The sequence below is a fragment of the Plectropomus leopardus genome, chromosome 21, assembly GCF_008729295.1.
Source record: "Plectropomus leopardus isolate mb chromosome 21, YSFRI_Pleo_2.0, whole genome shotgun sequence".
Classification (NCBI taxonomy): domain Eukaryota; kingdom Metazoa; phylum Chordata; class Actinopteri; order Perciformes; family Serranidae; genus Plectropomus; species Plectropomus leopardus.
Genome location: NC_056483.1, coordinates 6,865,603 through 6,890,413, shown reverse-complemented (window position 1 = coordinate 6,890,413; position 24,811 = coordinate 6,865,603). Strand labels below are relative to the sequence as shown.

At 41.9% G+C, this 24,811-nt stretch overlaps 1 protein-coding gene across 1 annotated transcript in view; it reads left to right on the top strand.

The window, feature by feature from the left end:
- The window catches only part of pou6f2 (POU class 6 homeobox 2), an 88,148-nt gene that overhangs the window by 56,541 nt on the left and 6,796 nt on the right, over window positions 1–24,811 (top strand). The window contains exons 7-9 of the mRNA XM_042510685.1: window positions 12,983–13,120; window positions 19,255–19,464; window positions 21,253–21,406. Of these exons, the coding sequence (XP_042366619.1) occupies window positions 12,983–13,120; window positions 19,255–19,464; window positions 21,253–21,406 (502 nt within the window). The remainder of the gene's footprint in view (window positions 1–12,982; window positions 13,121–19,254; window positions 19,465–21,252; window positions 21,407–24,811) is intronic.

Genomic DNA, 24,811 nt, shown 5'->3' with positions numbered 1-24,811 from the left:
GATTGTATTATCCATATTAAAAATAAGCAGTTTAAGATCTTTGTAAAGTGAAGAAAGTTTATTTTAAAAAACTGTTTCATAATTGCATATGATTTAAATTGTGCTTATTCAAAGATAGTGTATTGAAGGCCTGAATAACTTAAAAATAGTTCACTTTTTTTATAATGAAGATTTCTGTTTCTCCAGCACAAAGGGGGAATTAATAACTAAAATCAAATGAAACACAACAATAACAAAATATTGGTATTGTCTATTGGCCCAGAGTTTTGGTGCATCCCCAACCAAAGAATGGTATTTAATGTGAATTGGTTACTTCTGACTTATATCTGATTCCATTAATCCAATATGTTTGTCAGTATTAAGGGTACTTCACTTTTTCGAGTATTCACTTTTTCTTTGTCACAATGCTCACTTTTGTAGAAAGATACAAGGCTCTCAGATTCCTTTAGCCCACTCAAATCATTTTTCATGGAAATGTTGAATGAAGTGCATCAGGAAAACCAATCATCCCCAGCTAATTAGTTATGAAAAATTTGATTAGTATTTTCTGTAACTCTCCACTTAAAGAGCAGAAGTGTTTAAGCAGTATACACAACGCTTGATTCTCTGTCAGCACTTGATGTTTATCAAGTGGCAGTATTTGAATGGATGCTGGCAGCTCTTCTGTCTCTGTGGAGCTCTTTGTATATGCATCTTGTTGCTGACGCTTTGAGGCACTTGAGCACATCAAACCTCACAACCGGACGAGAAGCACGACTCACATCCTCCCTCGGCAGACTCAGGAGGGATTCTGAGGTTATCTAACCTTGGGCTCTTCGGCTGTAATCAGTTCCTTAATCTTTGCTGCTCTTCCTACTCAACCTCCTTTTTAGTCACTTTGTCCGTCCATCCATCTCTGCCCTTCTGTCCGTCTGGCTGTCACCGTGTGACGATAATAACCTATTTTATATCCCTGTGGTTTCATTTCTGGTGGAGACTGGCCAGGGTCGCCTTTCTGTCCCTGGTCACATTCATCAGCGTCAGACCCTTATTGGGTTGTGGTGCAACCTTCTTTATGGCCAGGATGAGTTGGGCTATTTGTTTCCCCCCTTGCAGCCCTCTCCGGCCCTGTCACGGCCTAGTGAGACTCAGCAGGAAAAACAGCCTCCGGATTTAATGGGCTCCAAAGGCTAGCCGCTACATCGCACCAAACACACTGTCCAGTCTGACTGTGGATACAAGCGCCGCTGACCAACATACAGATTCAAACATTAAACTTGCATCAGGCGACGTACAGAGACCTCGGATAGCCAGTACACTACAGTCAGACTGTCTTATATGTCTGTGATTTACCAGGAAATCACTGCTTAGAAAAATGTTCACAAATTCAAGGAAATTCAACAAAAAACGCAAAATGACCTCAATGCATCAGAACCTTAGCTTTACACAGATTGTCTTCTGAAAGAAGCAGAGAGGCTGATTATGATGACTGAGGACAGACCTCCCTTGAGGGGGGCCAAAGGGGCCACATCAGGTATCATTAAGATATTGCCTCATCAAATAGGATTACGGACCGTGTGTGTATGTGTGTGTGTGTGTGTGTGTGAGAGAGAGAGAGAGAGAGAGAGAGAGAGAGAGGGAGAGGCAGAATGGCCGTAAAAGGTTTAGTTTCTCTGGGTCAGTGCTGGTGTTGTCAAAGAGTGTGTCACCCAGCGAGGGGCTCGCCCAAGGACAGGTCGCAGCCTCAGCACCCACTCAAGGCTGCAATAGGATTTAAACAGCAGCTCCGCCTCTCTCCCCACCGCCTCGGTCAGTGATTGGATTTTCAGTCCCAGGATCACTGAGCAACTCGCTGGTTAATTCACAGAAGTTTTTAATTTTGGTGTGGGGGGACTCCCCTGAGCAGAGACTCTCACAAACACGTGAATTGTCACCGGGATCTTCCTTTTGTGTGTTTTAATTGAAGACACAGAAGGGCATTTCTGTTGTTTCCATGCTTCACCCAGAGGAACTGGTCTGTGCAGTAAAGTCAAGTCATAATTACCATAATACAATCAGCATTACACAGATAACACTCCTATTTCCTGCTGTCATTATTCAGACGTGCAGAATCACCCAGCCATTCAACTATTTGCTGAAAATACAGCACAGAGAGACAAACACTCATTATGTTCCAATTAATGTCCCATTGTAATTCTCTTCTCGTGGGAGGTGTGTGATCTTCGTCGTAAACCCATAGTGAGGAAATCCTGAGCATTCATTACATCCCTGGTGTTTTTAGTGTTTGGTGTTTTTAATTTGAGAAACAGAATTCATTAATTGGCTCATTAATATCCCGATTAGAATACAAATCACACCACAACAGACTGTGTCCCCTTGAGTCAATGGTCTGAACTCAGATTACTGCGACTAATTTGGTTAAACAGAGTCAGAATTTACCTTTCTACCCCGCCCACAGCCTCTCTGCTCCCTAACATGCAGAGTACAGTGAGATGTGGCCCCATGGCTGCCTGAAATAGCCACCACAGCGATGACAAATAGACGGGGGGGGGGGATTATGAAATTTGCTTAAGTGTGTTAATGGGCTGATTGCGGGAGCCCGCTGGATTTTGCTGGAAGTTGATTGATTAGAGCTGCGGGTTTTCTCCACGCCCGGAGAGCTCAGGGATTTGACGGGGTAAAGGCGCTCGCCAAGTCTGTTACACCGGAATTGATCTTAATTAGATCTGAAAGACCTGCCACAGCAGAATGGTCGCGGCGATTAAAATGAAAAACAGGAGAAATTACTGATCAAATTAATCATAATGTCGGGCTACAGCTGTAGGTCTGGTGTAATTTGCCACTCCAGTGAGTTACATCAGCCCAGGCAGGGAGAGGAGAGGTAGTACATACTGATCCGTGGCAGCGAGGAAGCTTAGGCCAGCCTATCAACTCTCTTATTCGAGTTGGTACGCCCCGGACCCTCCTGACCCTGCTGCGCCATCCAGTGGAGCCCCGACATCTCTCTCTTTGTGCCTCTGGTCTAATTAGTTGCCTTTTATTGCCTTTTTTTTATCCAAATCCTTCTACATTATGTCTCTCTCCATCCAAGAGCAGCATCTTCAACACTGCTGAGCTATCTCTCCATAGCTCCTGTCACGGCTGTCTTGTCACCGGCGTGTTGTGTGTTAGCTAATAGCCTCTGACCTAGGTCCAGTGTCTGGCTGGCTGGTTTTTCGGGGGGCCTGGCGGAGATGGAGGCGTCCCGTCTTCCTCCTCCGTCACTCCTGCAGACAGACTCCTGCCGTCTGTCTGTGATTCTGTCTCTACTCCCCTTTTGCAGTCGTCTCCTTGATCGCTGTCAGAGCCCCACACTGGGCCTGTCCACTCTCCATCCGCACACTCATAGGGGTAATTACAGCCTAGGGGCCTGCCTCCCATCCCCGTGCTCCACAATTTACCACCAAAGCGTCCACAGACATCTCTCTTCTTCCCCACTGCACCCCGACATCACAGGACCGCAGGGCCTCAGACCCACAAGTGCTGCAATTACCTGAGCCTCTCCTCTATCCTTTTCTCTCTCTCCTTCTCTCCCTCCCCCTCCCTGCTCCCCTCTCTACCCCTTGGCTCCCTCACTATTCCCTGGCAATCAGCCTTCATTAGAAGCCTCTGGTGAAAACCCATCGTCACCAAGGTCAGCGGCTGCCAACCACAACGGCCTTTCAGAGGCCCGGCTGTCTGCACTCTCCATCTCTCCTCACCTCCTTGCCATTCTCCCCTCCACCTCCTCCTCCTCCTTTTTCTCCGCCTCCTCCCATTCGCTCCACCATCCTCCTCAAGTCTCGGGCCCATCTCTGCTGCTTTTGTCTCCAGCTGAGGCCCCTTCAGACACTCATGTCACTGTTTTCCGCTGCAGTGCACTTTTACTTATGTCAACCGCTGTTAAAATCAGCACTGTCCAATTTGCTCCAAATGTGTCTTTTTTTATGGGCGGTGGGTGTCTCTCCCATTATATTAACATGTGTATTAAATGAGCCTTGCACATCGATTAATTGATTTTCCAGATCAGCTCCACGTCTATTCAATTTAGCAAAACGGGCCGCCATCATTCCACGGGGTATTAAATCAAAATTAAAATGACATGCTCAAATGTGGACGCAATGGCTCATACTGTGGCTTGTCGATGAAACTGGCAATGCTTAAGTTGAAGAAAGAGTCCATTAACAAATGTCTCATAACTCAAATGTGGTGTCTTTGGTTTGGACAAAGATCACAGAGTTTTTTTAGAAATAGAGATATGATTTTACAGATGTTTTTCAACTGATTTCTTGCAGTAAATGTAAACATGCGCGTTCAAAACACATTTTGAGCAACCATGAAAGGTAAACAAATGGTCTAGAATTTTATATTTTATTGAATTTTAGAAAGACAATACAAACAGACATTAAACAAAAAGGAAAAGACAATATTTGCGTTATGTAAACTAGACATAAACAAGCCACAAAAAATCATAACATTATGTTTGTTTACTCAAGGTTATTCAGTCAGACAATTTTTTTTTGTAATTAAATACATTTATTTAGCATTTCACACAGCCTTAAATAAAGACCATCATGCTAGAGGATAAATTGTCAGAAAACAATAAATCATGTAAATAAAGGTGAGTAAATACATAAGGAGTAAAGTCAAAAGTGGAAAGTGTCCAAAGGGGCTAGAAGAATCTGGATTTATGATATCAGTATTTCCTAAAATCCTGGCTGTGGCTCTGGAAAGGTTGTATTCTTACATTTAACATTAATCTTCAAGTAAAGTTGCAAAAAAAATCTGTGTTCACTTAAGCTGTAAGATTTCTCACATCTGACTATAACCCATGATAACACCTGTTTTAAAATCACAATTTCCTACAAAAACTTTTAAATATGTATAAATGGTATGTGGTGCCAGACTGTGTGCTGTGTGGTTTAGAGCATGAACAGGCCCTCAGCTCTCCAGCAGCTCAGCCTAGCCTCTTATTAATGCACAGGAGATCCGGCTCTTAAGAAGGCAGAAAATTGCCTTACATAACAAGCGCTCCACAATTTAGAAATACAAATGTGCACTGTTGACTGAAGCAGAAAATAAGACTGTTGCCCATCAACAGAACCACATTTCATATGAATAATTATAAAGCATGGGAGCTAGATGAGGAAAACAACCTGACCATGACAGCTCTACTACTTTTATTTACTTCAAATGAGGGATTAGGCAGGAAGAAAATCTACAGACTTAAGGACCAACGATGAGCCCTGAATTTATAAACAGAGAAAAACTTAAATTTATCATATTTCAGACAGATCATTTGGAAAACTGTGGAGGTTCTTTCACTTTTAAAATTACACCTGCAAGCTGCCTTGCACTTACTTTTTGGCTTTTCTGGTTTTCCTTGGGTTTTCAAACCTCACCTCAGTTGATATTTTCTTCGCTTTCTGAGGTCTGCGATTCTTCTAAACGTGGCCCCGCTACTACCGTGGTGGTCAGAGGGCTTCCAGCTCCGACACCCAGCAGAAAGGCACCGCTCCCTGATCAGCCCACATGCACATTGGGGGCAACACGCATTAGACGCCCACAGGGGAGCCCTCAGATGGAGCACCAAGCTAGGGCTCACCTAACAGTGGATAAGGAATAGGGTTTCTTTAATTATGAGGCAGGGCTGTGACATTGAGTTCCCCCCTTCCTCCTCCAGCAGGCTCCCAGACACTGTCTAAGTGCTCCGCTCCGCTGAGGAGGCCAGTCCCCCCGCGGGGCGCGATTCCACTGCCTGTAATTTCTGATGCCCATTAGTGACCGCAAACAGAGCACCGGTTCACACAAGGAATACAGCCGCGCAGCGCTGCCACGCTGTAAAAAGACCCTTCTAATGCAATGTTATTGCATTATGCCCTCCTCATAGACCAAGTCAAAAGTCCCATTTGTGGTCCCTGCAGAATATTATCAGAAATTCTTCTCCACAGTGTTTTCAGTCGTGGTTTGTGGACACAAGATTCAGTATATATTTTGCAATGTATAGTGGGCTGTGTAAATTGAAATTCCTCTAAACTTGTACTCTGCTGCCCTGAACTCTACATGGAGCATTTTGCCTTTTTATATTTTTCCTGTTGGGTGATTTCATGCCTTCTTTTATTATGGGAATGTGCAAATGATGGTCTTGTAAATAGACTCAACTAGAATGCAAGAACAGTGCATTTTCTTAAGTCAACTCCTCAAAGACAAGATCCTCAGAAGTCAAAACTCGAGTAATCGATATAAAATACGCCTGTAAATGTCATCAATTCATCTCTCCACTTATGCTGATTTAGCTCATGCCAACAATTGTGTATATTTTGGAGAAAAAGAGAGAGAGAAAGTGAAGCAGAGACACACAGAGGGAGGAGAGGGAGGCGGATTTATCGATCAAGGGTGACCACATCTTAGCCACAGAGCCCCTCTCTCGTGATTAATCTTAGGGCTTAGAGTTGGCCAATGACACATGACAGGCCTCCCCCTCAAACTCCTCCATTTCTCTTCATTACTGGCCGTATTTTTGGACACCACAGTGGAGAGTAATCATTTACCTTTATTGTGTTTATAAAGCTGCGGCATGGATGACCCTTCCTATATTGAATTGAGGACATCAAAAGATCACTGGACATTGATTAGAAGGATATTAAAGTCATTCAAATGCTATATTTATATGTCAAACAACAGCAGAGTGAAAAGAGAAGCCATTTCCAACTAAATGAAAACGAATGGGATGTAGTCGCTGCGATGGAACTCCTAAAATCAAGATACATGTTTTATTACGTATTGAATAATTGAGGTAATTGTATTCCAAAGGCTGGAGGGAGTCTTTAATAATACACCGAAATAATAGTCTTCATAATTTCTTTACAGTCTGATCTCCTGACTTTAATGATTTTATTTTTCATTTTCTCACAGCAACCAAAAAACGTAGCCAGGTATCCACTTTATAGTCATAGCCGGAGCAGCAGTAGATTTACTGCAAAACCGGTTTAACGCTGCTATGATTTCCAACCCAACACGGGTATGGTACAGAAATAACTGCACCAAATATGTCACATCACAGGCTGAAATGGTCAGCACTTTCCTGTAGATACTTAATCACCAAGTAGTTTCAAATTTAATACATCTGGAAACAGCTAAATATTATAGATCATTCCTCAGCAAGAGAAATAGTGTAAGAGGAGTGTAGTATAACTTATATTTTTACTCGCAGAGTGTCCCCTAACCAGAGGAAATACACTGCTGCTGTGATTGATGACAAAGAACCCACTCTGAACCTCTGTGCCTTACAATTATCAACAAATGGGCTGGAGCAGATTTTATGTAATGATTAAAGCTGCTGTTAATTTCACATGAGGGTAATGAGTGGGGAGATTGACGGCCACTGTCCGACACTCCATCATCCCTTTATAGTTAGTTTAAACGTTTTCACGACTCTTTTCCTCCTTCATTTGCATTTTGCCTCATTAGATATGGCCATTTCTGAGGCTGTCCGCGATATCCATTTCCTGGAGTTAATGCATTTTATTTGATCAGCCAAACCTCCTCAGTTAACTAGCTGTCATTTTGGCGTTTCATATGACATCACTCCATTAGCACCCGCCATGCCATCTCAGCCACCTCCACGCCTGCTGCCACCACCATCTCTCCACTGCCTTAAGCAATTACAATGTCCGACCGTCTCCGGATGCAGCGTTATTGTATTTTGCCGGGTGTTATCTGCCCCAGTTGTTCTATCTGTCTTTCACTTCCCAATATTTTTCCCCAAGAATGGGTCTTTTTTGGGGGGTTTATTTTTTACAACGGCTGGAGCAGAGGCCCAGTGGTGAGCAATAGCCGGGGCTCGGAGGACTCAGAGTGCACGACCACAGTGCGAGGCCCCGCTAACCAAGGGACCAGAGGTGTTTTGGAGGGCCTAATGGCATTTTGATGTTCATAAGCACAGCGGATGTGAGGGAGGGAAGACAGGGAGGTGCAGGGAGAGGCCGTTTTCAGAGAGGGAGGAGGAGGGGAGTCAGCAGAGGACTGTCAGCGGAAGACTAGCAGAGTCCTGACAGACAGAGAACGTGTTTTCTCATGTCACAGCTGATTACATTCACTCCGAAGTGGGAAAAGAGCAGGGAGGATGTGGGGCTGGGAAGAACAAGGGAAACTTCCATGTTGTTCGACAGATAAAGGACAATTTTCTCAAAAACAATAGTGCTATTGACTGTTAATTTGACCCACTTTGACGCACTTTTATGGCAGTTTCACAGCATGCTTCCACATGTAATCAATTTGAGAGACTTTTTAAAAAAGGAAAAGATTTTAGTTTACATAAAGCTGTTTTCACTGACCACTAATTTGCTAAATCGTTCCCTGTGGTCTTACATTCTCTTTCACTTTTCTCTGATATATTAGATAAATGTTTGATTCTGTTGCTGAATCATAGATGAGCAGAAAATAAGTTTTACACACCGCTGAAGCCTGAACGTAGACAAATCTGCCTGCCTGTTTGTGTCTGCAACACTTTGTCCATTTATCTTTGCTCTTTTTTTGTCCTGTGCAGGCCCCCAGAAAAAAAAAAGCAATTAAGTTTAAAACGGCCACATGAAAAGAGCAAAACCAAGAATAAACTCCAGTTAGTTTGTGTCAGACAATTTTGGTTTCCAGGGGACTCTCCACGGTTTGCGGGGACGCTATTTTTCCCTCTATTCCTGAGATTACACGGGTTGCTGCACCAGGTGACCCTCATGGTCAAACAGGCGACGGAGAGCTTGGCGGAGTCTAGATTCCCCACCCTTCATACCATCCAGAGAAAAGATGCATTTTTAACAATTTGCAGGCTATTTTGTCCTCTCAGAGACACTTATTTTGTGTTTGCTGATCCCTGTGTAGCCCTTTCATATTTGGCTGTATTAAACTGTGAAAGCGCAGAGAGTGATAGCAGTTGCGGCGACTTAAAGGTGACAAAATGATGTCACATGATATAATGGAGGCTTGAGCAGTTCTTAGATCTGCTGCTTCACATGGGGATGGACAGTAAAACTAAAATGTTGTACATGACTCTAACTCTCTAACAGACATTTCTTTAACAAATGCGCTGGCTTTAGTTTATTGTTATCTCAACACTGACCAGAGCGCTCTATGCTACCGAAAATCCTCTTGACGCCCCTTTTCATGGCGACTGAAAAGAATGAAACACAATGGTTAACATGCAGGCTCTGCAAACTGGAAGATCACTGTTTATCTCCTCCAACACATGCAATCAGTACAAATGCTAGGCCAGGTCTGTCATTTTGTGCCTCCCGCCGAGGTGTTGAGAGGAGTCACCGTGGCGGAAAATCACCTGTTTAGGTGTTGAACACAGCCTCGCCTCTCCTTATTCCTGGCTCTCCTTCCAACTGCTATCCATATTACCCAGTGCCAGGAAGATGCAGCAGCAATAAAGCCTGCTCTCTTTTCACCTAGATTTACCAGAATAACATAGCACCTGAAAGGGCTATCATTGAATGAAACACAATGATAATATTTCAAATAAATCTGAAAGCTTCTCCAACAACCCATCACTCACACAATGACACCAAGCACAGCAGATTTTCAGGGAGACTCTGGGTGTGCTCACCCAAGCGGATCACATTATCTGTGTGTTGATCTGTAGCCTCCTTTTAAGTCTGTTTAACTGGCCGTGTTGGCTTTTCTCTGTGTCCCCATTCAACATCTCAGCAACCATAGTGCTGTGTTTTCACCATTATGGCTTCAAGAACCCCTTTTATCAACACTTACGAATGTATTTTATATCCACAAAACTACCACAGCAGTTTGTCAAGGTTGTATTTCGACTTTTCCACTACTGCTTCTCCAGTTATAAGCAAAGGGGAAATTACCTGCTGAGTGTCAGTTCAGCACTTCATATCACAAGAAAAGTCCCTGAAAATCTCCTACTTTAAGGATTTTAAGAATACAGGTGTTAATGTGCATTATACTTGCTTACACATGTCTCTGCAAAATTCATCTTCGCATATAATTTTGAAACTATTTCAAATGTGAATTTTTTACTATTTAAAAGATACTTTAGAATGCCCTCGGCACTACATGATGTCAAGATGTTTCAGCTCTGTTTTGCTGCTGCTTTTAGCTGTTTCACTTTCTAAGAGCATTTTCTGAAAGCGTTTCAAAACAAAAGTATCACTTCACGGTTGTAGTTCAGTAAAGAAAATGTCAAACAGGATTTTTTTTTCTTTGTCTCTTACAACAAATTGTTACTTTTCCCAATTGCCACCATAATGAATGTGTATTTATCACCACCGTATGTGTACATTTTTGGTGATTGTGATGATGATTGTAATAAAAACAAATATTTATCATATCATCATCTGTACACTCACCAAAATAAAGTTACATCAGTAAAGGCTGAAAGTCGTATGTTAAATAATGAAAATGATGTTTAAAGAAATGAATTGTGCTCCATGGTCAGTGCATGAACCAAAACAAATTGCTTTATCACCGTGGCTCAGTAACAGTTGTTGTGTAGTCCCATATTGCACAGTTTATTGTCGTCAAATGAATCAGACCTCAACATGAATTAGAATTAAGGTACACCACCAAAACTGATAAGTTACCAGAACCATCTAGAAAAAATAGACACTGAAAAAGCAGCAGTCACCAATGTAAGAAGACGCCAAAAAAGGACAAAAGGATAAATGATTTTTGATTGTTGTTTATTGAATTTCACTATTTTCAAAAACATACTGGGTAATGAAAAATTTGGCTAAGAGGATGCATCTTTACAAGAATTTGCAATATAAGATGCAATAATAAATTCTCTCTTATCAACAACCATGTTAACCAAACATCAGGGAATATTATGAGAAATCACATGTTTTGGAATAAATTATGTGCAATGTGATAAACTGAAATCTTCCACTACATGAACAACACTATATTATCCTTAGAGTCACAAAAAATGCTTAAACTCTTAACCACTTAACCTCACATTTTATCAGGAAACAAATCTTTTAATTGCATCATAGGACATATATCTTTTAGTGAACGTCATTTTTTAGTGAAAAACCAAAAACACATCTTAAAAAGCCAGAATTTTTTCATTAACTATTTGAAATGATACACATGGACAGGCACCAACAGAAACCCTGGATTACTTGACTAATAGGTTTAGCTCTACACATGATCATGTGTCTTCTACTGTTGATCTTTGAGTTTAATTAACATATAAAGCAAATTTCTGTGTGTGTGAGAGCTCCTACATTACCTTACACATGCTATAGTACATGTATTTTGGGGAACTTTCACAATCAAATGTCACAAATGTTGAGTTTCTATTATCCTGTTACTTTGGGTTACTGTTACATTTAAAGTCAGAATCGAGATCGTACTTTTCTAACATTTGAGATGTCCAGATTTCCGAAGGACAACTGCTGGACACATAAAAGACAATCTTGCGATTATCGAGAAAAAACTGGATGACTTTCAGACGAGGGGAGGCAATATCAATCACGGCCAATTTGAGGCCACCTACATGAAATATGATTTCATAAGACAAATGCAGTGTCATTCTTAATGTGCTTAACCTTTACTGTCAATGAAAAAGTATTGATCGCTCTGTGGCATTTTTTCATCATTTGATTTCAGAAAGTGTAATAATATATGGTGGTGGGGTAAGATAAAAGATGAATGGCAACCGAATGATTTCAGATGAACGCAGCTGAATTCCCTGTAGAGCACAGAGAGTGTGGAAACATTGACACTTTCAGGAAAAGAATTTCTTTTACAGTACATAATAATATATAAAACACTTGCAATGCTTGATTTTAACCTTTTACATAAATTTTGCTTTTAATTTTCAGCAGTTTTGTTTGAATATGTTTGCAGCCAGGGAGCAGGCAGCCTGCTTCTTAGCAGTGTTTCTATTATTTCTCTATTCTGTTGAGTAATTGGGAGGTCTCCTATCTCTTCTTGGTCTTTGATCTACTTACTCAACCTAATAAGACTTTGCTCTGCTGCACTACAACCAAATCAGCAGTGCATTTTCAGCCCCCTAATAAGTGGTTAGCTTGATTTATATGGGTAATCTCGGCGATGTGGCGGGGCTCTACAACCTGTCCCCGATGCAAGGAGCCTCTTTTCACAACCACAGGCCAGACCAGATGAGTCCATTACAGCGGGGGTAAAGATGGTCATTTTAAGTAACAGTGTGCTAGTGCATTATGAGGAAGGAGGATTTCTTAGTCGAAGTGTATTGAAGGGCTTGGCGATACAGTGATGCATGGCCTCACTGCCTGGCTCTATTGTGAGAGCGGGATGCTGTTTGGCCGTTGCTGCGGGTGGAGAGGCTCGGCTCGGCCCGGGGGGAGCCCTGGGGGCCAGAGGAAGCACTTAGAGTGGTAAAATGGCCACTTATTCACAACCACCCTCCTGTTTTCACTGCTCCTCCCTACCCTCGAGCTTCCCACTGGGTCCAGGAGCAAAGGCCTCTGGGAACTGTATGATGGACTGCATAGCCCTGTTTGCTGGACTATACAGGTATCACTGCAGTTAGCCTATTCTGGCCCCTGTAACAATAAAGCCCCCCACACCGAACCCTCCTCAACATGCTTCTTTTTTAACAAGTTGCATTAAACAGGGTACCCACATTCATGAAAAACCTGGAAAAGTCATGGAATTTCACAGTCACATTTTCCAAGCTTGAAAAGTCATGGAATTGTAAAAATCAATTTCCTGTAGCTGTCGACATAACAAAGCTCTTACATGCACCTACGTTTGTCAATGCTTTACTTACCATCATGTACTTTTATTCATTTTCTCCTCGGGGTCCATCTCTCCACTCATTTATGCCAGCAAGCTGAAACTGTTTGAATAGAGTTTACATCATGGGTCTAAAAGTCATCAAAAAGTTTTGAAATTTTGTCCACGAAAATGTGTGGGACCCCTGACTAAACTGGTTAAGATTTGCAGTTTTGACAAATGATTTCTTTCCCCTCGACAGCTAAATCCACTGGCAAGCCAGGCTGCGGTAGCGGCGGCAGCAGCCATGGGATCCATCGCTGGTTCTCAGGTGTTCGGCAACGCCCTGTCAAACCTGCAAGGAGCCACCGGTCAGCTGGTCACCAACGCACAAGGACAGGTCAGTGTTGTGGGTGCTAGCATGCTAAAAATAACTTTCTGAATGAAGTAAAGTACCCCAGGAATGAGTCTCCAAACAAGCCTACAGAACATCATCACACGGAACCACGCCAAACAGGACTTTACAGCCTTGTAGCGGTGGCGATAGGACTGTAGTGTAGCTTGTTATAGCCTTAGCATTAGCATTTTACTTCTGGCGACTGTGTTAAGGCTTCAAAAATCCTAGAAGTGGTGTTAATTTGCGAAGATTATCTTGCTGAACAAAACGTGCAAGTATCATAAATGTTTGTTTCCCACAGAGCTTATTTTATGCAATGATCAAAAATCCAATGGAGAAATCACGTAGGCTTTTTGATTAAGGTATCATGGCGACGTTAGCTTCCGGGTTTGCCTACAGAGAAACGTCATCCCCAGGCCACTCTGAATACAGCTAATTAAATACCACAGTTTCGTTGGTAGCAGATCTGTAAGAGATGTTGCTGGACCATCTATCATGTGCAGCTCCAAATAAAAACATTGTTAGAGTATTTCTGATCTTTCCTCATAGATTTCTTGTGGTGTTGTCTTGGAGCACCACTCTAGTAACCAGCCCACCATATATTAAGCTTTTTGGGAATAAACAAAGCTCTTCTTTCTCTTATCCGCATGCGCCTGTCGCAGTAAAACGCTGACCTTGTCATATTTACAGGGTGGCTGCAGAATTGTTCCATCAGTAGCCAGAGGCTTGAACGATGATGCTTGTCATTGTGGGACCTTATCTAATGAATCATCTTATCGCAGGTGCACACAGCACATATTAAAGGAAAATTGTATGGACAATGTGCCCTTTCATGCCACTCTGTGTTATTTACCTTAACCCCTGTTTCATCTTTTAACCCTTGCACTGTCCGTAGTGTAAAATTAACACAAACACGGTGAAAGGGAAGCAGTGGGTGACATTTCTTAGCACTACAAAAACGGTAGATTTTTTAATAGTTAAACTTGACATTTATCTCGCAGGAATAAGGTTCCACCAGTGTGACCATGCCTCATTGTTTTTAGTAAAGTGTTGTCTGTGTGTGAGCGCTTGATGCTAAACGTCGCTAATGAGACAGTATGGACTTCCCTGGCTCACAAGGTGCCTGGAGCACTGGGGACAGATCACTGTGGATATGGACTTGATGGGATGCTCTGTGCTTTTGTAGTGTCTTGGCGGCTGACAGTCCCTGACATAATCAGGTCACAGAGACGGTCAAAGCCGTGGGCTACAGCCTTTGCTCCCCACCTCATTATTCCACAGCATTATTCAGACGGAGGCCTCTGAAACATGCACTACCATATCACAGGGTCCCGCCCCCCCTCACCCCCAATACTGAGGAGATTATACAAGCTAATACACACCTCAAACCAGGCTGGAGGTCCACCAAACACACCCTGAGAACTTATGTCAGCATGAAAAAGCTACAAAGCAGGATACAGCTTTTATCTGATTATGATTTGTATTTAAAAAAGAACTGCTTTTATCCGTCAGTGTTTCTTTGGAATTTACAGTACAATATCTGTCATCGCAGGGCTCCATGAGTAAAAAGTCACCTTTTCTTGAATTTAAAACGCGATATACTGTCTTTGACCTCTTAATTTCCTCTACAGCTCTGTCAAAAGACCTTTTCATAAGCTAGAGCTCTGGGGACCTTGAAAAGTGCCGTGTTTGATGGACGCTCAGAGTTCAATATGTTTTTAAACCTTAATTATATTGGCCCCAGCCTTTTTATTCTCCAAGGAGAATCAATGAGGTTCTTTTATCCTCACTGCCTCTACAACAGTGATTAAGGCTGTGGATAAAAGCCAGAATATTGTTAAGTCACTCTCACTCCTGAATTTTTTTTTCTTCCTTTGTGAATCTGTGGCATTTTTGTGAACATCTTCTATTCAGTGCAAATTCTCACTTTGCCTTCAGCTTTAATATGTCAGTAAAACTGTGTTGGGAAATGAGGACATTAAGGGCTGTTTCATGGAGCATACTGTGCGTCCTGGAAGCCGTAGACACACTGAAATGGTTTATGTGTGTGGCAAATCCCAGTTTGGGAAATCCTGATGCCTTAGCTTTGTGCATGGGAACCCTCTTATCCTTGAATATGGGTAGTGAGGCCATCCAACGGTTTTACTCTTTTGACTCGTACTTTACCCAGCATTCTCGGTCTTTGGCGAGGGTTTTGGCTCTCAGGGTGGCAGTAATGCAGAGAACAACAGGTAAGAAACACATGCACAGTTAACCTGCAAAGCAAGTGTGCCCTTTGTATTGATAGAAGCTTCCAGCCCTTAGATCAAGTGTAACCACAGTGTAAACTGCTGCTGCCCTTGTATTGTAAATCCACTGTAAGGCTGCAGCTATTGATTATTCTCAGTATCAATTATTCAGTCGATGCCCTACAAGTTCCCAGACTGCTTGTTTTGTGCAACCAACACTGCACAACTAAATATATTACATTTATAATGACATAAAACACAGAAAATGAGCAAATTCTTGCATCTGAGGGGCTGCAGCCAGCTAATGTTTCATATTTTTCTGTGATAAATAAAAAAAGAATCATAGCTGCACTAATCTACTGAATCTGCATCTTGCTGTATAGTTGAGAAAATACAACAAATGCTGTTGTATTAATAGAAAATGCCTGTCACCCTGCCAAGGAAATATCTTCTGTCCAGTGCACCATTATGAGTCTCCTGTTTTAGCCTTTGATTTGCTCTGAATGTTGGCTTTTTTGGACTTGTGTGTTGACACGAGTCCAAACTTCCCAAACATTTCCCCTCTCGGGTCTCAATTCACCGCATGAACAGTGGAGGAGAGAAAATGGGCAGAGATATTGCCTGGCGACCATGGCTAAAGACACAGATTGCCCTGGCTGGAGAGATGAGATGACATTTCTGTGGAAACAAGAGCAGCATAATCTTAATGAGTTCTGCTGGGTGGCGAGAGGCACGTTACTCACACGCCGTACGAAGTGGAGCGGGAAGCAAACACAGGAAGCCAAATAAAGGAGAACAAACTGGAAGATAACTGAGGAGAGCAGTGAATAAAAGGAGGTCCTGAAAGCTGCTTATTTATGAAACGGTGGTATGAAATTGCACCTTAAGAAATGGAAATGATTGCATGTCTCCATCAAATTTTGGCTTTTTGTCCAGAGAGTGTTTGTTAAGTTGGAGAACTGCAGGTGTGGAAGTACACATTAACCAAAAGTGAACTTTGCCACCTTTTTAAGACTGACTTCATTGGTGTAAAACCAAATGTGTATCAGCATTAACATGAATGAAATCAGTAATTTGGTAGTTGCTGCTATTTGACTTTTTTCACTTTTAGTCACACAAAAGTTTGTTGATCTATAAACATAATAGAGGTGTTACATAAGGTTTAAAAAAGCTTTAAGCATTTTCATTAATTGAACACAAGCAAACAGGAGGAAATAATTCTCATGTGTAGGTTTGACATTTTTTGAAAATTTTAGATTTTTTTTACACTTAAGGTTTGTTTTTATTATCAAAACAAGACTTATTTTGATACCATTGTTTCTGTATCTATCTAGAAATCCATTGGCTATCAGTGTGACAATGATAAGCCTCTGGGAGCAATGGCCAGTATTTACGAGTCGGTGTAGGTGTGGCTGGAGGATTTACGTGACTCTCCCTCCAAACCTACACATCAGTCCACAATCAGCCCCTTCACTCCTTGGTCCGAAAGTGAAAGCCCTGAGAAAAACGCTATGTTAGTTTAGTTGTCGTTAGTGTTAAATTAGCTACAGAGACCAAAAACGTTTTTTGCACCAGGCTGTAAACATTTTATTTCTGCTGTAAAGTTGGGGATTTTAACACAGGGGTCTATGGAAATTTACTCTGTTTTAGAGCCAGCCTCAAGGGGCCATACAGTGAACTACAATTTTTAAAACTTGGCTGCATTTCTCAGCCTCGGAGGTTGCCGCTTGATAAAACGTGAAATTGTCATCAGACAATTGAATGCATTTTGCCTCTTTTGCTCTTCGCACGGACTGTTTACCTGCCATTCGAGCGTATTTGGTCAATACTACCAGGACTACGAACAGAAACCAGAACACTTCCAATACCAAAATCTTTTTGCCTACTGATTCTGCATTCATATGCAAACAGCTTTGTACAGAGATTAGGAGAATATAAATATGTTGACATGCTGACAAATACATCAGTGTTAAATGATGAACTTTGCCTAAAGCATTGTCAGCTGAAGTTGATCTGGAAATCTTTATGAAAAGAACACATAAACCTAGATATATGAAAAATACTTATGTCAGTAATTCACCCTTTTTGATGCTACAGATGCTTTTCAGTCAAGGAAACTACAAAAGAGATAGATACCTTGATTTCAGTCTTTTTAAGAGTACTGAAGATTGATACTCAGCCTTGATTATCTCAAACTATAAACTTAAGACCACTTTTATAAATGAGGGAGCTGCGCTGTAAACCTCAGCATTACTGAATTCATTACTTCCTATTTAAAAAGTGAATAATAAAGTCCCTTCTGTCTATAAATTAGCACTCAAACAGTTGACTACTCAAAGAACTCTTCCAGCCCTAACAGAGCTGTGAGACACTGCCATGAAACATCTGCCTGAGATAGTCTGATGGAGAAGCGATGCATGGTGGGACAGGGACGAGAGCTAAGCTGTCAGTCCCCTGCTCTTTTATTATGCTTATAGAACAACCACTTAGTCCAATGATGATGAATAATTGAGCGGAACAAGTTCCCTGCCACAGTGGCATGCAAAGCGGGATCAGTGGGACTCGGGAGACAAGAGCGTCAGGCAGGGCAATAAAATATGCTAAGTGGCAGGAGAGCATTACAGCGAATTTGTAAAGCCGGCGCGGAGAGAGAGATAAATTATCTCTTCCCTAATGCGAAGCAACGTAAGCAAATGAGCCGTGGCAGGGATGAATTACAGATTGTCGGCCCACCTTTCTCTCACTGATCCCTCCCTATTATGTCAAAGAGACGGGGGAGAGAGGAGGAGGGGGAGGAGGACCACGCGCTGTAACACATCAGCTGTGGCGATAGAGACTCGGGAGCCAGACAGGCTCAAATAATGCTATGTAGAAGCTGTTTGTAGTTTTGTGTTGAGGTTTAGAGGCTCACACTAAAACATAAACTTAAAGAGTTACAATTTTTTGCAAAAGCAGCTCTTTGCCCAGTTGCCAAATAACAGAATTTGGAATGATGGGCGTCTCATCCGCGTTGAGCTGCTCTCCGGTGTAATGAGGCTTGGTGGAGGAGCGATGTCAGTGGGGGGACGGGGCAACGACTGCTCAGAACCAGTCCCCAGATGACATTAACCTTCATCATGGTGAAGAGGCGCTAAGTCCCCCCTAAAGCGCCACTCTTGGCCACACTCTGGCAGCTCTGAGAGCTAAAACGCTGCAGTGACACTCTGCCGCCCCCTTTGATCTGCCCTTCCTGATTACAGCCACAGAGGAGAGGAAAGCACGGGCTGGAGGGGGGGTGGAGGAGGGGTGAAGTACCCCTGGGACCCTGAGAGTTGAATTAGAAACACAGGGTCCTGTCTCACTCTCTGATGCTCCTCTTTTCTCCCTCTTATTGTTTCTTTTCTTGTTCTTTCTTTCCACTTCTTCCTCTGTGTGTGAGAGAGAGGGTGAAATGGGGGTTTGTGTCTCTCAGCAGCCTCACTCCTTCTTACCAGAGACAGACAAAGACACTTAGGCACAAACACACTTAGACACACACAGTCACACATACGCACACTCATCCTGGTCTCGGCCTGGTGATGGATAATACAGTCAGTGGTGTGCACCATCACACACACACAGGTATTCAGCGCTGACCTTTGCAGTGCGCTCCCAGCAGTCTGCTCTGGCTTCACTCGCTCGAGCCTGTAAAACCACCTCAGTGACAGATGATCAGTGCACACTTGTGCATGTTTGTTTCTCAAAATCACCCTGATTAACCTCATAACACAAATGACCAGCTCATGCTTTGTTCACGATCACATGCAAAAAAAAGCCTCACAGCGTCAGAGATCATCAAGACTGATACCTCCGGTAGCGTTTACCCTCTCCGCTCTGTCTTCTTTTTAAAACTGCCCAGCTGATTTTGTCTCCTCTCTACCCCCTTTGTAGATAATTGGAACAATCCCACTGATGCCCAACTCTGCAGGGCCCTCCAGCCAATCAGGGGGTGGCAACCCAGCACTGCAGGTACAGCCAATTACACCTCAGCTTCTGACCAACGCTCAAGGCCAGATCATCGCCACAGTGATCGGCAATCAGATCCTGCCTGTCATCAACACCCAGGGAATCACGCTGTCACCAATCAAGCCTGGACAGCAGGTAACACACACTCTGATGCACAAAAACACACACATATCTTGGATCTTGTAGAGCAGCTTATTATATACTGATGTCTCAACGATGATCAAGAGCTTACTTTAAAACTGTTGAATGAGCAACACCTAGTGGAGTCACACCGGAGCTCTGTTTATTCATGAAAACAATACTCCAGTACTGCTAGTCAGGTCTGCTTTATGCTAAACACCTCGTATTTTCTCCTGCTTCAACACTCATAACACTCATTTGCATCATTCCACCCGGCAAATTGTAGCTTTTGGTACAAATGTTCAAGTGTGTGTGTGTTTGCATGTTTCAGTGTGTGTGTTTAGAAAGCACTTGTCAGCCAACCTTTCAGACTCAGTCTCAGGGAGCCTGCTGCGCCCCTGCAGAGCCCAAACCAAAAAAAAAAAAAAACCCACAAAGACACACTTTTCATCACCCCACTTAAAACTCAAACACTCATGCTCTGTTCTCCACCTCTCCTTCCTCAATCACACTCTCCAGCCTTATGATTTGTCCTCTCTGACCTGAACAAGAAGTATTTTGTTTTGATATAAAGCAAAGTGCAGAAAACACACAACGTCTGTCTCTCCTGTGCACCAGATTTGAGTTTAAACTGTGAGAAACTCTCAGACATTTTCCCCTCACAGTTTGAAGATCTATATAGCGTTCAGTTGCGGAGTCAGATGCATGCGCACAACAATGAAAATGTTATTGACTTGATAATGACGATGTCAGTGCAGAATTACAGGGTAAAAGTTCAAGTGAAGGCCCGTACAGTGCAGGATGGATGAACTTTCAGCAGATGGACACCTAATTGAGGCTCCCCGAAACACCAGATCATACTCTTGAATGAATTAATGCATTTGTAATAATGTTTATGCTTTTGTCTACACTTCAAAGCCCGCATGTACACATTGTTCCACGGGCATAATTTACGGTTGTCAGAGCCTGCAGTCTAGAATATTTCCAGTGAAGCTAGATAATTCTCCGAGCCTGTCAACAGTCCTGACAGTGTGTGCATCGCTGTTGACACCCCCCACCATCCAAACAAACACATGCCACAGAGAAAATAATTAATAGCAAAGAAGGAGAGAAGAAGCCGGCCTAGCTCATGGCGGAGACAGCTTTTCGCTTTAAAAGTGAAGACGTACCATCTTGATCTTGTAAAAGCTATTCAAATGTGCATAAAACATGAAAATACATCGTTTTTTTCGCCATCAGAGCACGTAGCTTGTGGATCATGAATTATGTTTGATATGGGGACTGCTGTGTCCACATGTTTATATTTCAGATTCAGGCTGCTGTTATTAGCATCCTCACAGCTCTGATGACGAGAGACGACTCTAATTGTCATGAGCAGTTTCCCTTTTTTTTTGACTAAGTTGATTTCCGCAGAGAAGCGAGTGCAGAGCTGTGGAGTACCTGAGTTGACTCTCACTGTCTCCTGCAGTAGTAAACCTCTGCTGTAGTCTATTGAGCTAACTATTGACACTTTACTCCGCTCTGTCAGTATAAATACTGCAGGCAGTAATTAACATTTATTCATCAGGTATAAGGTAAATGACGTTAAAGTCACCTCTAAGTGGCTAATTTAATAGCCGTTGATTGGTTGATTAGATTTAATATTACAGCCCAATCACCATAATGACATGATTACTATAAATGATGATTATTGTGATGATGTGAGGGAATCGTGGATACTTTTCTGTACTGCACGCTGTCAAAATATTGCATCAGCTCTGTGTGTGTGTGTGTGTGTGTGTGTGTGTGTGTGTGTGTGTCCAGCTGCCTCAGGCTCAGCAGGGTCAGACAGGCCCCGCATCATCTCAGCCCAACCTGCTCCACATGCCCCACAGACAGAGTCCTCTCCACCAGGCCTCTTCCTCCTCCTCCACCTCCTCCTCTTCCTCGGCTCTCAGCGTGGGGCAGCTGGTCAGCAGTAAGTGTCCGACACAGCTCACAAAAACACAACATGCCCTCAAAAACACAGAAGAAAGAACCATAACCCTTCTCCGTTTGTACAAGTCCACTTACTGTATCATCTTATATGACAGTGAATGTGCAATAAAATTGTATTTAACCTTTATTTAACCAGGAGACTCCCATTGAGATTAAGAATCTCTTTTTTCAAGGGAGATCTGACCACTACAGGCAGCAGCGTAGATGCATATAGTTACAGACAGAAAACACATATAAAGAAGGTCATGGCACCAAGTTACAATAACCATATTGTATTGTATATTGTATTGTATGTACAACCTGTGATATCCATCCATGCAGCCTCAAACCTGTTTGCCTCTACTGAAGAGGTAAATCCTAAAAAAATGGGCCACAAATAAATACTTTAATTTTTAAAGAGGTCTAAATGATTTCCTAAAATAGCTTGGTACTGTAGCTTTTAGCTTTTATCTAAATAGGGGGGAATGATGTTTTTTTCATTTGATGCTCTAATGAACATTGTTAGATGTAATGATGTAATGACTCAAAATAAACTACAGAGTGTGTTCATTGTAGTGAAGGAACATGTTGCTCAGAGGTGTTTTAGGTTTTTTTAGATTTTTTTTCAATTGTTACTGGACAACAGTGGAGCTCTGTGGCACAGAAGAATATCACCAAAAACACACCAAGCAGCGGCAAAGTGCAGCTAGTCGCAGTAATCATATTTTTCTGCAGCTGCACGGGTGTTCATTCATTTTAGGTTAGAAGAAGTTCTTTGTTACCTCAACATGTAAGAGGAGCAATACACCGCTTAAAGTAAATTGATCCTCAACTTTTAGTTTGGCTAAACTTCACACAAACTGCTTTCAGTGGAACTTCTTTCCACTGAATAATAGAGTAACATAAGAGTTTCAGGGACACAGTTTCTGGAAGACATATTGCTGGAAGACATATTTTCTTGACTCATATCACAATATTAATATAATATCAATATATTGTCCAGCCCTACCTTTATTGTATCGAGGTGGAGGCATAAATTTCAGAGGCTGATATCTCAAACAAAAATAAACTATTTGCATGGCTGGATACTAACAGAGGTGCAAGAATAAAAATGTCTTTTTTGTAATTTGGGTGAACTGTCCCTTTAAAGACTCAACATGACGAACACACAGTATCTTCATTACTCTCAGTGTGGACAGCTTTTGACTGATCCCCGCCTCCTATGATAGTTTTATTTTTTCCTGACTGTCAGTTCTTTGGTTTATTAGATGATCCAAAGTGGCGTGTGTTATGTTTAATGAACATAAGTTTCATTCTCCCAGTGCGTGGGCCGTTGGCAGAGCCTTATAAATCACTGGGCCACAGCCTGTCAGCATGCTGCTACTGCCTTTAAAAACTCTGTTTTATTCAGATAAATTTCATTTGTCAGAGTCGATTCCCCTAAACTCCATGTAAACTCATTTCAAAGGCAGCTACAATGCCACTGAATTTAATAAAAAAACAAGTCGTCATTGATCAACTTGTTGTAGACACCGTGTTTAGTTTGTGTTTACTCGTAGCTCGGAAAATATCTTATAAACCATTTTTGAGTCTGCACAAAATCATCGTGGCTGAGTCCTGTGGTAAATGGAATTAATGCTTTATGCTGAGTACGAGCCATATCACTTCCTCTCAATATCACTTACAGCATACATACACAAAGGAAAATCCCATGACAGAATCAGAGTCGTCTGCCGAGCAGAGAAGATGAAATGTCATTGCATTCACTGGCCACAAACAAAAGTGCCAGAAACAGATTAAAAAGCCTGTGAATGTCTGTTACTGTTATTTAAAAATAATCAGATGGGGAAATGTCAATGAGAAAGAAGAATGTCAACTGTGTTTTTTCTTTGAGGTTGTTTTTATTTTTATGTTTTTTCATCCAGAGAAAGTCAACTGAGCATTTACATTAATATCCGATCACAGTGCAATCAGAATTAAGATAATGAGAGTGCATATTAATACCAATTGTAAATGCAAAAACCATTAAATCTGAAGCTCATAACTGGATAATGTATCCAGATACAGATCACATGTTGAGTGTTGTGAATAAGATCTAAAAAAAGCACTGGTTGAGAGACATGAAAGCATCACTTATTTATTTTTCACAGTTACATTTTCTAAGACTTAAGGTTTCTGAGTCCAGTCACTTAATGAAAATGTTGGCATTGTATGTTTCTGCAAACATAACATTTTTACATTTTCTTCATATCGTATCAGTGTTTGTAAAGTGACATAGTTTATGAGCTGACTCTATCATCGGGAGGTGGAGGCGATGGTGGATGTCGTGATACTTGAGTGAGACACCTGCCAAGCTGCAGACAACTGTTCAAGACCAACAAACAACAAAACTTGTTTTTTTAGCGAGTTATCACTGCTTTTCCAGCTGTTTTTTAGCCCCCACTTGAGGTGTTTTCTTCCTGCATTTCCAGCTGGGATAGTGCTATAAAAAGCAGTTGTTTTTTTAGCAAAACATTGCTGCATTTCAAGCGGATCGTTAGCCACCAATCGTGGGTATTTTTACATTGCTGCATTTCCAGCCAGGATAATGACACGAAAAGTGAAGGTTTTTTTTTTTTTTCAAGAAATTGCTGCGTTTCCAGCAGGTTTTTAGCCATCTAATGTGGAGGTTTTGTACCTGCATTTCCAGGAGAGATAGTGCCATGAAAAGTGGTTGTTTTTTTACCGAGACATGGCTGCCTTTCCTGCTGGGATAATGCAATGAAAAGCAGTTTAACAAGACATCACTGCGATTCCAGTGGATCTTTAGTCACCAAATGTAGGTCATTTTTACAGGGACATGGCTGCGGTCCCAGACGGGATAGTGCCACAAAAAGTGGTTGTTTTTTTTACCAAGACATTGGTGTGTTTCCAGTAGAGAATGTGCCACCATATATTTTTAGCTAAAGCATGATCTTTACCTAACCATAATCAAGTGTTTTTTGTGCCTAAACCTAACCAATTCAACATATGCGCTACATAGTAATGTAAAAATTTAACGCATCTGTATTTTGCAGAAACATGTTATGCAAACATTTATTTTGGCAAATTGGGTTAAGTTTTCTTACATCGAGAATGGTCTGTCACAACTCCAGACTGGAGGCTGATTATGAACATTTGAACAAAAGAAAACAAGAAGACAAAAGCTTGAATTCATTTCTCGCCTGGCACGTAATAACATGAGTCTTGCCTGTAATTTATGAAGGTGTTTTTTCTCATTTTCCTTTTCAGCAGATAAATATAGTGTTTAACTTGTTATTGTCCTGATGTAATTATTAAGCTTGTTAGTGCATTATTGCTGTGAAGAAAAGTAGCTTGTGGAGGCGGAGAAATTGATTGTCTCCATTGTTTCAGTTGTTTTTTAATT